This window comes from Myxocyprinus asiaticus, chromosome 23 (assembly GCF_019703515.2).
Source record: "Myxocyprinus asiaticus isolate MX2 ecotype Aquarium Trade chromosome 23, UBuf_Myxa_2, whole genome shotgun sequence".
Classification (NCBI taxonomy): Eukaryota; Metazoa; Chordata; class Actinopteri; order Cypriniformes; family Catostomidae; genus Myxocyprinus; species Myxocyprinus asiaticus.
Window position 1 is genome coordinate 16,987,799 of NC_059366.1, and position 14,294 is coordinate 17,002,092.

General features: G+C 44.5%; 1 protein-coding gene across 1 annotated transcript in view; it reads left to right on the forward strand.

Moving 5' to 3' along the window:
- Window positions 1-259: 259 nt before the first annotated feature.
- Window positions 260-14,294, forward strand: part of LOC127414228 (GDNF family receptor alpha-4-like) — a 223,698-nt gene continuing 209,663 nt past the window's right edge. Inside the window, exon 1 of the mRNA XM_051652111.1 lies at window positions 260-705. Within this exon, the coding sequence (XP_051508071.1) occupies window positions 648-705 (58 nt within the window). The 5' untranslated portion in view covers window positions 260-647. The remainder of the gene's footprint in view (window positions 706-14,294) is intronic.

Below are 14,294 nucleotides of genomic sequence, written 5' to 3' on the forward strand. Positions count from 1 at the left end.
ATTTATTTATTTATTTATTTATTATAGACGTGGCCATATTTTCCTAACATGTGGGTATACATTTAATTTCCATTTCTCTCTGATTGAAAACGAATCTAAAATGTATTTGACATGCATTCCTGCCTATTCATCAACACATTCAGAAAACATTTCCCAGGCAGTAGTCTTCCTCTGCTCTGCCGTCAGTGGAGTTGTAGGGCAGACCGCAGTGCTGCTTACTCGTCCAGTGATTTGGTGTCAGTACAGTTTTCGTGTGCTCACCGAGTTAGGCAGAGACTCAGGACCATACATAAAAACAGCCGAATTTAGTCCCGAAGATAAGCGCAGATCAAAAGCGCTCTTCATTTAGCGGCATGAGAGCTAATTAGGTTTTATATGCGACATTTAAACTGTTGAGTGAAACAGCGGCGTTTCGCAACACTGATTTTGCGCAACTGTTTCCCTCATCTTGCGACAGATTTTTCGGGGAATAAAAAATGATTCTCGACGTGCTCTGTTCCTATGACATGATTTGGATTGCACCTTGCATTTTGGGGGGAAATCAGCACTGAACGCAGTATACGACGTTTTTTGGACAACTTTGGCGCCAGTGGACACGGGCTGTCGCGAAAGTCTCTAACTGCCTCAGGATTGTTGCTGTTGGACTGATGGCTCTGAGCAGGATGGACCTCGTCGGGCTCTACTTGTTCCAGCTGGCAATTTTGGGTGAGTTTTCTTCTGAATAATTCTGCTGATCTGAGGGGAACGGAGGATGAGCTCAGTTGCAGCTGTTGCGGGTGTGGAGAGACTGATGAGCAAATCTCATCTTTTCTTACAGAGCACGGATCATCTTCGCTGTGCTCTCTGCATTTCAACTTAAACTTCGTTCTTACACTATTGTAATGTTGTTATAAATTATTCTATACAAAAGTGGCGGTATTAAGCAATCCTTGCTGTAGCTGTAGCCTATACGCTGAATTCTCAGTGCGCATTTAAGTGTTTGGTACAGGAAATGAAACGGATCGGGCGACTTGTTAACGAGATTATGCGTGTATGTTAAAATCACCTGTCGCGCGTTTAATACAATAGTTCACGGCACATTACCTTGATCATTAAAAAGCAGCAACCTGACACCCATTTCGTCAAGGTGCGCGCGTCATTGTGACACGAAGTCTGGTATCTCGTGCCGTCCGCAGATAGAGCACAGAGGATGCATCCTACTGCATCTATGCAAATGTCTTAAGAAACTGCGAAGAGCAAACAGCCCGAGACTGTGGAGTCATAAGGCATGCTGACAAACGTGTTTGCAAAGTATACCTTCTAACTAGACCCCATGACGCTGGCTCATGTCGTCCCATCTTTTCATTTGTGCATTCCACCTAGACTCACTTTTGTCGAACGTTCTCAAGGTATCTATGAAAAGCACCAGTGCACTGGTGTTTCTAGGGATGCTTTCTTGGCATGCTAGCATGCAGGATGCTTAGACTGATGGTGACAAGTTTTATTTTACCCTCAAGATGTTATGATGTTTAATAGCCTTAGTCAAGTATTACATTAGAGTCATGGTTCATTTATTGCTTTTAGATGTAAAATCCCCCATTGAATTTGTAAAGAAAATGGGTTAAATTCATTGAAAGTCCATTTTACCCATGGTGTTTTAAAGCATAAGCTTCATACAGTCAGTGTTGAGTGTAATCTGATTGCAAAGTTTTTAGTTACTGTTATCTAATTACTGCATTACATGTTCAGATGCAGTTATTGATTTCAATTAAGTTAATTACTTTTAAGTACATTAAAAGTTAAAAGTTATGTCTAAAATGACATTATTAATGTAGAATAATGTACATTTAAAAAATGAATTATGTTCATACGTGTACATCTCTTTAAGTTTCAGTGACAGCTGAAGAGTCACTAATGTCATTGTTAGGGAGAAGTGGTGATGAAAGTATGACTTATATGTAACAATGAACAAGGAGGAAATTGAGACATTATTTTGAATTTGTTGAGTGGAAAAACAAAAACTTTTAAAACTAAAGTCATTACATTGTGATTTGTTCTGATTACGATTTTAGAGAAGTAATCAGTAATGTGTGGTGGATAACTTAGCCAACACTGCATAGTACACACAAACATTAATATGAAAACGGAGCGAATGAGAGAGAGAGAGAGAGAGAGAGAGAGAGAGAGAGAGATACAGAACAAAAGGGAAGAGAGAGAGAGAGAGAGAGAGAGAGAGAGAGAGGTACAGAAAGAAATGGGTGTCAGAAAACTTGCCACAGTTTCTGACAAGACATTCTCTTCACGAAGGCAACAGGACACAACAGCTTAGGAAGTCGAATGAGAGTAAAAACCAAAAGCCACAAGTAGTGCACCATGCAGGATTTAAGACAGCTGCAGATTAAAATCCATAACACACATAAAATCTAGAGCAGATCTGAACATGAGACTACTATTTAGTGAAATGCTTCCTTACAATAACACTGTAACAATACTGTAATAACATTTCTAACAACAGTTATTAGAGAGTACCATCAGTATACCATGTAGACTTACTTTCCCCGTACACACACACATTTCAATGTGGTGCATAGGCATAGGTCAAAAGTCATATAGCCAACAGCTAGATAGCCAGAGGCACACATGATACAACCACATAGTGACACATTTTTGACACATACATATATACACACAAAATACAACAGCATGCAGTTCTGTTAATTAACGTTTTGATCTTTAATGTCTCTATGACACAAACTATTTCTTCCCTCTCCTACACCCCACATACACCTCCACTCTCTGTTCTGTTCTGCTACACTCACACAACTGACACACTTCCAAATTTTTATTCTTAGCACTTCTTCAATGTAAACATGTGTTCATTTTTGCCTTTCAGCAACACTCCTTACAACAAATATTTTGATTCAATCTATAAAACGTCCTTTCCCACAGGGATGTAGGAGCAATGTGAGCAGTGATTTGTTTGTGTCCTTCTATGTTACACTTTGCTTTGATAGCCATCACTGTGCCAGTCCAAGGGGGAACTTTAATGGGCTTCTCAACTGTTTTGTTTCAGTGTAATCACTTTATATATCCAGTTATGAGTCACAATTTGCTACTAAGCCATTCTCATAACAACAAAATATTTTTTAATTAGAGTAAGCATGAGAATATTTCATTTGTTGACAAAGGGAAATTAAATGTGATTAAATGCAAAATGCATAAAGATAAGGATTAGCCTATGATTTCATGTTACTCATATATTACTACATGTTCTTTTGAAGTTTTTATACTTTCACTGAGGTACAGTTATGAATCTTTGAACAAATCCAAATTACTGCGTTAATGCGATCATTAAGTAATTTCACACTGTTAACAATAGTGTGCAATTCAATCATGCAAGGCCAATGAATTCCACCTTTCGTAGACTAATGCTCATTTAGCCCTTTAAGCTCTTAGGGGATTTAATAAATTTGTTAGCCGCACATTTAGTAACCATGAATTGTGGCAGATTACATTATGCAATGTGGTGCGTTGCAGCACACTGGGGGAAAAAAAATCTGGCATGGCTGCTGTTTCTCACCAGCTTTAATGCAAATGGTCCCTCCTCTCCTCTGTTGGCTTGTCCAGGTTTCCTAACCTTACTCTGCTAATTATCCTCTGCATACATCTCTTAGTCCATTAATTCTACATTAATTTTGGAGTGGCTTTTTAATCATCTGTCCCAGAGCTGTGAATATTGAATATTGGTATTGACATGATTCGGCTGAGGATAGTGCATTAATGTGCACTGTGCAGACAGCGCTGCCATGTGACATGTCTCAATTGTGTCTTGTTAAAGTACCGCTTGAACAGAACTTGTCCTGTGTCGTAACTAGCACACCTGACTACAGGGATGGACTGGGACCTATAAGACAGATGCTGGCCCATCACAACCAAGAGCAGATAATCCCCCAACTATATATCACACCTGCATATGACAACTATTGTCTGCTTTACTATCTGGTTAATATTGATAATAATTGTATTTTTTGATAGGTCTGATTTAGGCGGTTTCAATTGCAAAGATGGAGTTAAATTGAACAATACTAAATGTCTAATAATGTTAAATGGTGGTCAAAATGTGGTTAAAAGCTACCCACTAGAACACAGTTGATTTCCAGTGAGAGGTCACGAAACTTAGTGTGGGAACAATCCTATGAAACTAATGCTTTACATGTATATATATTTTTATTTTATTTTTGTCTGCTAAAATCAGCCTATGCCAGGGGTCGGCAACCTATGGCATGCGCAGAGGTGGGTAGAGTAGCCAAAAACTGTTCTCAAGTAAAAGTACAATTACTTAAAAAAAATAAAAATAAATAAATAAAAAAATTACTCAAGTAGAAGTAAAAGTACTAACATAAATAATTACTTGAGTAAGAGTAAGTATCCAATTAAAAGAGTACTCAAGTAGTAACTCGTTACTTTCACAATGATATAATAGACGTTTACTCCCCTATATTCCATTACATAATACACATTGAACATGTACTACAGAATTATTATTATTATTAATGGAAATTCTGTCATCATTCACCATCATGTTGTTCCAACCCCGTATGACTTTCTTTCTTCCATGCAATACAATAAGGAGATATTAGACAGAATGTTTGCCTGAGTCACTATTTGCTTTCAGTGAATGTGTTTTTTTTTCTTCTATATATTTTGAAAGTGAATGGTGACTAAGACTGTCAGTCTCTAACATTCTGTCTAACATATTTTGTGTTTCACATAATACAAAGCATCACACTGGTTTGGAACAACATGAGGATAGAGAAATGATGACAGAATATTAAATTATGGCTGAGCTATCACTTTAAAGAGATAGTTTACCCAAAATGAAAATTCTCTCATCATTTACTCACCCTCATGCCATCCCAGATGTGTATGACTTCCTTTCTTCTGCAGAACACAAATTAAGATTTTTAAAAGAATATTTGAGCTCTGTAGGCCAAAATTCTTCCGCCAGCGGTAGTAAATACGATCACTCAGGCCAGAGCCCCCTCTACGAGGCGGCTGTATGCCTTGAAGTGGTGTCTCTTCACGAACTGGTGTTCTTCCCGTGGGGAAGATCCACAGAGATGCGCCGTCGGGTCTGTGCTGTCTTTCCTTCAGGAAGGGCTGGAGAGACGGCTGTCTTCCTCTACCCTGAAAATGTATGTGGCTGCCATAGCAGCATACCATGATACACTGGACAGGAGACCCTCACGACAGCATGACCTGATCAACAGGTTCCTCAAGGGCGCGAGGAGGTTGAATCCTCCTAGACCGCGCCCGATTCCCTCTTGGGATCTCTCTGTGGTCCTACCTGCCCTACAGAGAGCCCCCTTTGAACCCCTGGAGCAGGCCGAGCTCAGCACTTTGTCTCTGAAGATGGCCCTCCTGGTGGCGCTCACTTCCATAAAAAGGGTGGGGGACCTGCAGGCGCTCTCTGTCACCAGCGAATGCCTAGAGTTCGGGCCGTCACACTATCACGTGATCTTGAGACCCCGGCCCGGTTACGTGGCCAAAGTTCCCACCACTCCCTTTCGGGACCAGGTGGTGAACCTGCAAGTGCTCCCTTCAGAGGAGGAAGACCCGGCCTTGTCGTTGCTGTGTCCAGTTCGCACCCTGCGCATCTGTCTGGACCGTACGCAAAGCTTTAGACGCTCGGAGCAGCTCTTTGTCTGTTTTGCAGACAAAACAGACAAAGCAGAAGGGGAAAGCTGTCTCCAAGCAGAGGCTGGCCCATTGAATTGTGGATGCCATTTTCCTCGCATACCAATCGCAGAACTTGTCATGCCCCTTGGGAGTCCAGGCGCACTCCAATAGAGGTGTTGCATCCTCCTGGGCACTGGCAAGGGGGGCCTCTCTAGCAGACATATGCAGAGCTGCAGGTTGGGCTACACCCAATACCATCGCAAGGTTTTACAACCTACGCATAGAGCCGGTTTCGACCGGAGTGTTACACGGTAACAGCAGGTAGGCTGGGCGGCCGTTTGGGTGTACCACTTGCATTGCACCTTTCCCCTTTTTCAAAGGTGATAATGTGCGCCTTTTGTCCACAATAGTTCCCCGTATCCGGTGAACCCCGGACACCTCTTTAATTCTTAAGCACTGTTCGGTGACGAACTCGGCAGAGGAGTTACGGCACCAGGCCCAGTACTCATGGTATGCCCCTTTTCAGGCATGACTCTGTGCTCGGGCTCAGTGCTCCATACATGGTGATTCCCCTTGTAATCCCGTATGATGAGTTTCCACTGTTCGGTTTCCCCGTAGGTGAACCCTGTGTTTCTCCTCGCCAGAGCTTTCTCTGCCTCGGCCACTGTTGCTGCGTACCCTCTCTGTAGATAGGGTCCTCCGGTGGTATCATTCCATATGTGAACTTCCCCGTTGGTAAGTCCATGTGAGGTATTCTCCATATGTTAACCTCCTTCCGGTAGGATGTGGTCTCCGTAGTGCCCTCCCTCCTGGAGAGGGAAGAGCACTTCCCAGCGCTATTCTAGAAAGTGCTCAGCAGCAAATTGCTTAACAGCAAATCAGGAAAGGCTCCGTTAGTAGCCTCCTTGGGTAAGTGCCTCCTTCCCCCTTAACGGGACTATGGAGATACCTTACCTAACTCGCTGGAAGGTCATGACATGGTTGAGCACTCGTTGCGAGGCATGCAGCAGCTTGCCCATGTCCGCTCTTCTGTACCTCGTGACATGGTTCAGCACCTGCGGTGTTTCCTACAGGAACCCCTAGTGTCACTACATCGACACAACGTTGAGTGAGTGACAGACTGGGAACGTCTTGGTTCCCTGATGGAGGGAACGAGACATTGTGTCCCTCCTGCCGTGGCGCTGAACCAGCTGCTGACATGGCCGGGACTCTCTATCGGCTCCTCAGCATAAATCTGAATGAGTGGTGTACGCCATCTCCTTTTATACCCGTATGTCCGGGGCGGAGAGTGGCATGCAAATGGGGAAACTTGGAAAATAAAAAAATGGCACTCCATGTCAAAAAGGTTGCCGACACCTGGTCTATGCTTTCTGAATTTCTGAAGCCCCAGTGGCTAAAGCTGGAACTACAGTCGTGCACATGCGCAAAGCATTGTAGCATCGCAAGACATTAACGAACATTATAAAAATTCAACATTTAAGTGGATGTGAAATAAAAGGCAAATCTTGTACATTTGTTAGGAGCATAAATATTCCCCGCATGGTGGTGCTTGGCCGGAACACAGCACATTGGATCTGGATTTAAGTAGAGAAAATGTTTCAACTAATGCACTGATTTCTTGCATGATCATGTGTGCACATGTGCAATGTGTGGTCAGATCTGAAATATGCCCCCTCTGTATGAGCCCAATGAGAGCCAAACATCCATTCAGTCGGCATGTTGCACAGTGAGTTGCAGCATTCGATCCTCCCCCTATCATCTGTGTGATAAGAGCAGGAGAGAGCTGAGAAGAAAAGAGGAGAAATGAAGACCTTTTTTGGATTTAGAAAAAGGCAAGCACCACACACAAATGGCAAGCAGGCAGATAGGACTGAAGTGCAGGAGGAGGTGACAGAGCTGCTCATTATGTTAACGGCCCGTTATTCTGGCGTCTTTTGTAAAGGCACGATTAAACTGCCAGGACAATTACTAGCACCTCAATAAAATAATCTGGCATTTTTACGACTTCCATGTGGCATACAGATGGGAAAAGAGAGGTCTGAGATTGTCTGTGATTACTATATCTTGACTGGTGCTGAAGAATGCAGAGTTCTTGTGCTTCGGAGGCTGGTGGCAAAATAGGGGGAAACTGAGGCTGGTCTCGCCTCTATCGCACAGAGCTGAGCCATGGTCACGTGAATACAAATGAACAGTGTCAAGTCTCTTATCTGAGTCTGTTTCGTGTGTCACAACAACAAGAATACAAATCAGCAAGGCAAAGTTTCATGGTGTCTGGGATGGGATATAAAGTGGTGTGTGAAGTGAAATAGTGAGACACATTTTGTTCTACTTACTGTAGCCTTGTGTCCCTTCTGACAGCAAGAGACTTTTGTTCCTGACTAACAGAATATTCAAGCTCTGAAAACTTGTGAACCTCAACCCCTGTAGAGTCGACATGTGTCTTTGGCTTGTGTGTGAATGCATGCTGTGTAAGTGTGTGTGTGGGTGTGTGTGCAAATCAACTAAGTTGAAGCATGTGAACTCGCAGAATATAACAAAGTTCACTGTATTCTTCTGCTAAGTGGCATAAGCATTACATCATCCAGTGCAAGTTTTTTTGCACCTGCACATCTTGTTACAGCTGCATGCATTCTTTCTGGCCATTCTATACCTGTATGCCTAAATGTTGCTTGCATGCACTAAAGCCTCTCAATACAAATACAGTTGCAGGACAAAGTAGGTGAAACATTTGGATTTACCTGGATTTCTGCATATTTTTCTGGTTTTCTGGATTTTCTGTCATACAATTTATCTGATCTGATCTAAACTAAGTCATAACAACTGACAAACACAGTCTGCTTAAAGGAATAGTTCACCCAAAGATGTAATGAAAAAAATTAAAATGGAACACAAATTGAACTGATACAATAGCAAATGATAGTGGTTCACTTTAAAGCTTTAAAAAGCACCCAAAAGTGTCATAAAAGTAGTCCATTTGACTGATCATCATATTCCAAGTCTTCTGAAGGCATAATCGAAATTTAAGTTATTCATTCTCAAATCAAATTAAATCAAACATCATTGGTTCTAGTATCACGATGTTTGGTCATAAGACCTGCAAGGCAAATGATGTTTGATCTTATAGTTGTGCCACAATACTGGATTTTTTCGCTGTTTATGTAACAGTTCCTGCTCGACCTACTCTGAGCGGGATTCGAACCTGGAGGCAGGTGCACAAACAAGTAGGCTAAAGACTACAGCCCCTACCGTCAATCGTTAGTGTGCCTCTTGAGGCCAGGGGAGTGAGGTTTACAAATACCGCACAGATATCACGTACCAGCTGGCTCCCGTTACAATCACCCCCCTAAACCTCACTCCCATCTGGGTCAAGGGCACCACTGTAACTAGTCCTGCTCAACCCGCTCTGAGTGGGATTTGAACTGGCGTCAGCAAGCATGGGAGGCGGGCGTGCTAACAAGGAGGCTAAATCCTACAGCCTTTTGCGTCAGTCGCTAGTGCACCCCTTGTGGCTAGGGGAGTGAGGTTTACACATACCGCACAGCTATCACATACCAGCTGGCTCCCATTACGTTTACATGGGTTGATCAATGATTTAATTTGATTTAAAAGTGAATAATGACTTAAAATTCAGTCTGTTCATCATACAAAGTGATCATATGCCTTCAGAAGACTTGGTATACGAAGCACAAGTCACATTGACTACTTTTATGACACTTTTGGGAGCATTTTAAGCTTTAAAGTGAGTCATTATCAACTATTGTACGGAAATCAGTGAGTTAGCTAACCTGGAGTCCAATCAGTGAGTGTTTGTCATAGCCGCCTTGCCCTATAAAAACACTTAAAAATGTTGAGTTGTCAATTCAGATTAATTGTTGCCTGACGTGAATGTCTAGAAGAAAATAATCTTTCAGAGAGTTCAGTTTTATGAGCAGTTTATGTAGAAACCATGGTAAATACAAACATATCGGTCGGCCGATATTAGCCTTTCACAGATATATCATATCTGCATATATGTTCTCTGATATGCACAGATATGAAAACTTTTTTCAGAACATATAATGCAGAAGACAATACTTGGGTGATTTAGAATTGGTGTCATAGCATAGTTTGTCCAGCAGAGCACGCTCCGACTCCATTGTTTACAGAGCTGAGCTGACAGTGGTTCTGCAGGCAGGGCAGAGTTAAGCGGTGTGGAGTTAAGTGGTGTCTTCTCTGTAAGTTGCTAACTAGTTTGTGAAATACATACTGGAATGTTAATAAACAATGACGCCATCATTTTCCCATTTCAATATAACTAATATAACGTTAACCCTGTCCCTGACAACCATGTCACTCATGTTTATCACATCTGTTTGCTATGTTAGCCAGCTATATTTTGTCAGTGCAGTCAGTAACATAGCAGATTGAAAGGTAAACATCAGAGCATCTTTTTGCAGCTCAGCAGACAACGGTGCGGTGGTGGATTGTGTCTGTTGAGTGTTGATTTCACACTATGTTGTTACCTAGTTGGTGAGACACAATGCTGGAAAGTAAATAAACAATGTCCATCTTTTACTCTCCATGACAACGAGCTTATAGCTAACTAGCTAACCACGTAGCTACTTTCATACCTTGTCAGCTGAGTGGAAGCTAATGAGTAAACATGTATTCACCAAACTGTTTTGTTCAGGATTCACAGTTTGGTACCCTCTTCAACTGAACAATTCCAGTTGTTACACTTAAAAAATTTAATATTTAAAAGTCTGGTTTTCCACCGGAATACAGTGTAACACATCTGCCACTGTTTATCTCTTGACTCGGCAGCATCAAAGCATGAGTTATTGTTTGTTACTGTTTTGTTATACATGAACAGCTAAATATTGCTGATGGTGTTTTGATAAGCAAGAAAACTGTACTTTAGTTCAATTTAGAGGTACTTGCACTTTACTTGAGTATTACCATGGCATTTTCTATTACTTTATACTTCCAATCTACTACATTTCAGAGGGAAATGTTGTAATTTTTTCCAATGTTGACAATGTATAATAATAATAATGTCAAATATTCTGATAAAAATATTTGTTTAAGAAAGCAGCCTTCTGAGTACCTTTTTATAGTCATATCGGTGCACAATCGGTGCACAATCCAAACAGAAAAGGTCTGTTTTCATGCCAGCTCAAAAATTAACTATATCGGCCACCATATCAGAAATCTGTGAATTTTCCCCCTGTAAAATCGGTATCGGTCTCAAAAATCCTATATTGGTCGGGCTCTAATATATATATTTATTCCTGGAATTGTTCACTCAATAGCTGCATCACCACTGCTGTAACATGACTAACACTTCCTGTATATGTAATATAAATGGTATATTGCCAGCTGTCAGCATGCTCATTACAGTCAAAGGCAAGAGTCAGCGGGTTTGGCATGGCATCGGTCATAATTAGGTTAGACCACACTGGAGATGCTTCACATAGTTCTGCCTTTACAATCATCATGTTAATTTGTGAGCTGATGGAAAGGGGTCAAAGTTCAAATCAGAGTACCGAGTGGCAGAGTCTATGGGCATCTCAGCTAAACACACTGAGTTGATTGGTTGCTAATGAGAGGTTCAACAAAATGTGCTGCACTGATTGGTCTGTAATTAGCAGACTGAAAAAAATGCACCATGCTGATTGGCCTGTAATGAGGATGAAATAATGGTAGAGGCTAGGCAGGTGTCTATTTTAAATACGCACTGTTGTTTTGAAAATTACATGGAGAGCACAATAATTTTAGTGAGCTTGGATGTTTTGTTAATTTGACAAACAAGCAAGCTATCAATAACTTATCTGTTCAATTGCATAATAGACTATTTCTTAAAAAAAAAAATGACAATAAAAAAATCTCCCAATTTTTTCCGTTATGATTAGCTGCATACACAATTATAGGGCAACATTTCACAGATAACACCAGAATTTCTGCAGAATAAAAAGCAGAGAAGGAAAGAGAGAGAGAGAGAGTCACTCACTCGACGTTGTGTCGATGTAGTGACAATAGGGGTTCGATCTTGAGAGCCCCAATCACCTTTGCTTAAAATAGAAAAGACCAGTGAGAATTGGCGCACCAAGCTTTCGTGCGGTTGCGGGACACTTCCTTCTTTATGAAGCAAGGAGCCACCGCGGCTGCTCCCCAACCTGGTCCGTCCCGGGCTGATGCTCAGCCGGTCGGGTCGGCAAGCACCACGGGCGATCTGGATGTGGACATGGGAGCGTTTCTGCCGGCTCAACCCCCGTGGACCTCCCATCCCCCAGCACGCTTGTTCTATCCGGAAGAGCTGTCGAGCGATGCAGGCGGCCCGCCTCAGGGTGGGTTTAACGTGTCGTTCTTGGCTCACGACGAGGATGAGCTTTCGGTCACAGCATCAGAGGGTGGGCTTCTGCTATCGGAAGCAGACGAATCTTCTGAGCTCCCGCTCACGGGCGGTAGACCACAGGGTGAGGCGGACGCGGAGATGGCAGACGTGCTTGCCCGGGCAGCTGCAAACACTGGGCTAAAGTGGAACCCTCCACCCTGCTCTGAGCATTCGTGGCTGGATGATTGGTTTCTGGACTCGGAGCATGACTCACGGCCGCACCCCACCCCGGTGCCCTTCTTCCCAGAAGTGCACAAGGAGCTAACGAAGTTGTGGAAGGCACCTTTTTCTGCCCGTACACGCTTCGTGGAGCAGCTAAGGGATATGTTGAGTTTCCCCAGGTAGAGCGCGCCATAGCGGTGCATTTATGCCCGCAGGGCGCAGCCACCTGGCACGACTGACCAAGGCTCCCTTCCAAGGCCTGTAAGTTCTCTGCCTTTTTAATGACAAAGGCTTACAAGGCCACGGGTCAGGCCGCTTCCGCCCTGCATGTCATGGCCATCCTGCAGGTCCACCAGGCCAAGGTGCTGAAAGATCTGCAAGAGGGTAGGACCGACCCGGGAATGATGCAGGAGCTGCGTACTGTGACCAACCTCGCCTTACGTGCGATGAAGGTCACGTTCCCTGGACCGGACGATGTCCACTCTGTGGTCCAAGAGCGGCATCTGTGGCTCAACCTTGCGGAGATGCGTGATGCCGAGAAAGTCCGCTTTCTCGAAGTGCCCATCTCCCAAGGGGGGCTTTTTGGCGACACCATTGAGGATTTCACCCATCAGTTCTCAACGGTGAGGAAGCAGACCGAGGCAATTAAGCACATCCTGCCATGGCACGACTTGGCCGCCTTCAGGCCTCCGAAGTCCCGCACCCCGTTTGCTTCTTGCCAGAGCTGTTCCCCTGCGGTGCCGGCCCCAGCTACTGTACCATCGAAGCCCGTACGCCGGCCTCAGAGAAAGAGATCCTCCCATGGGAAGTTGGCTCCACCTGCCCGTCAGCCGGCCCCCAAGAACCCCAGATGGGCTTCGAGGCGGTCCCTATATGGGCAGCCCAGGGATGAGGCAACTACTTTTGACGGGTCTGGCCCAGGTGTTCTCTCCAGCCCCACCATCGCCCTTGGGCCAGCGCGTGGTAAGTATTCCATCACCGAGTGCCCTCTGGGCCTCGGCACCCACATGGTCAATAAAAGAGCAGTTTCTTCATTCCTTGAGCCAGTGCACTCGCAACGGCCGGGCGCTGGAAGTCTTTCCAGTCAATCAGGCGAATGTGAGTACCTCCCATACCCTCGTTCTCTGTTGAGAGACAGCCAGCAAACAGGTAAGTATGCTGGTCTCTGGGGTCACTTGCCCGGCCCAGTCACTGGCCACCATTGCGGGCTTGCGGAGCAGCATGTCCCCCCTAGGCTGTCGTCCAGGTGGGGTGCCTGCTCTGCCTTGCCGCGAACCACCTTCCCCAGGCACGGTAAGTCCAGTCGTTCCCTTGGTACTGCTGTCTCGGAGGCTGGAGGCCTGGTTAGTGCTCCCCAGCCCCTCGCGGTGGCTCATCAGGACGATTCGCCTTGGCTATGCGGTCCAGTTTGTCAGATGCCTGCCCAGGTTCGGTGGCATCCACTGCACTACGGTGCGGGGCGAGGGTGCCCCTGTCCTCATGGTGGAGGTTGCCACCCTTCTGGTGAAGGGAGCAATAGAGCCCGTCCCCTTAGCCGAGTTGCGCATGGGCTTTTACAGCCCTTATTTTATTGTGCCCAAGAGAGGGGGAGGGTTGTGCCCAATCTTGGATCTACGATGTTAATGCAGAAGCGCATCCTGGCATCAGTACGACATCAGGATTGGTTCGCGGCCATCGACCTGAAGGACACACACTTTCATGTATCGATCATTCCTCGGCAGACCCTTTCTTCGGTTTGCCTTTGAGGGACAAGCATACCAGTACACGGTCCTCCCCTTCGGTCTGTCCCTGTCCACTCACGTCTTTACCAAGGTTGCAGAGGCTGCCCTGCCCCCGCTGAGGGAAAAGGGCATACGCATTCTCAATTATCTCGACAACTGGCTAATACTAGCACACTCACAAGATCTATTGTGTGCACACAGGGAACTTGTGCTTCAGCACCTCGACCAACTTGGGCTTCAGGTCAGCTTGGAGAAGAGCAAGCTCTCCCCTGTGCAGAGCATCTCTTTTCTTGGTATGGAGTTGGACTCAGTCTCTCTCAAGGCACTTCTTATGTGCTCAGTCATTGCTGACCTGCCTGAAGACCTTCAGGCAAAATGTA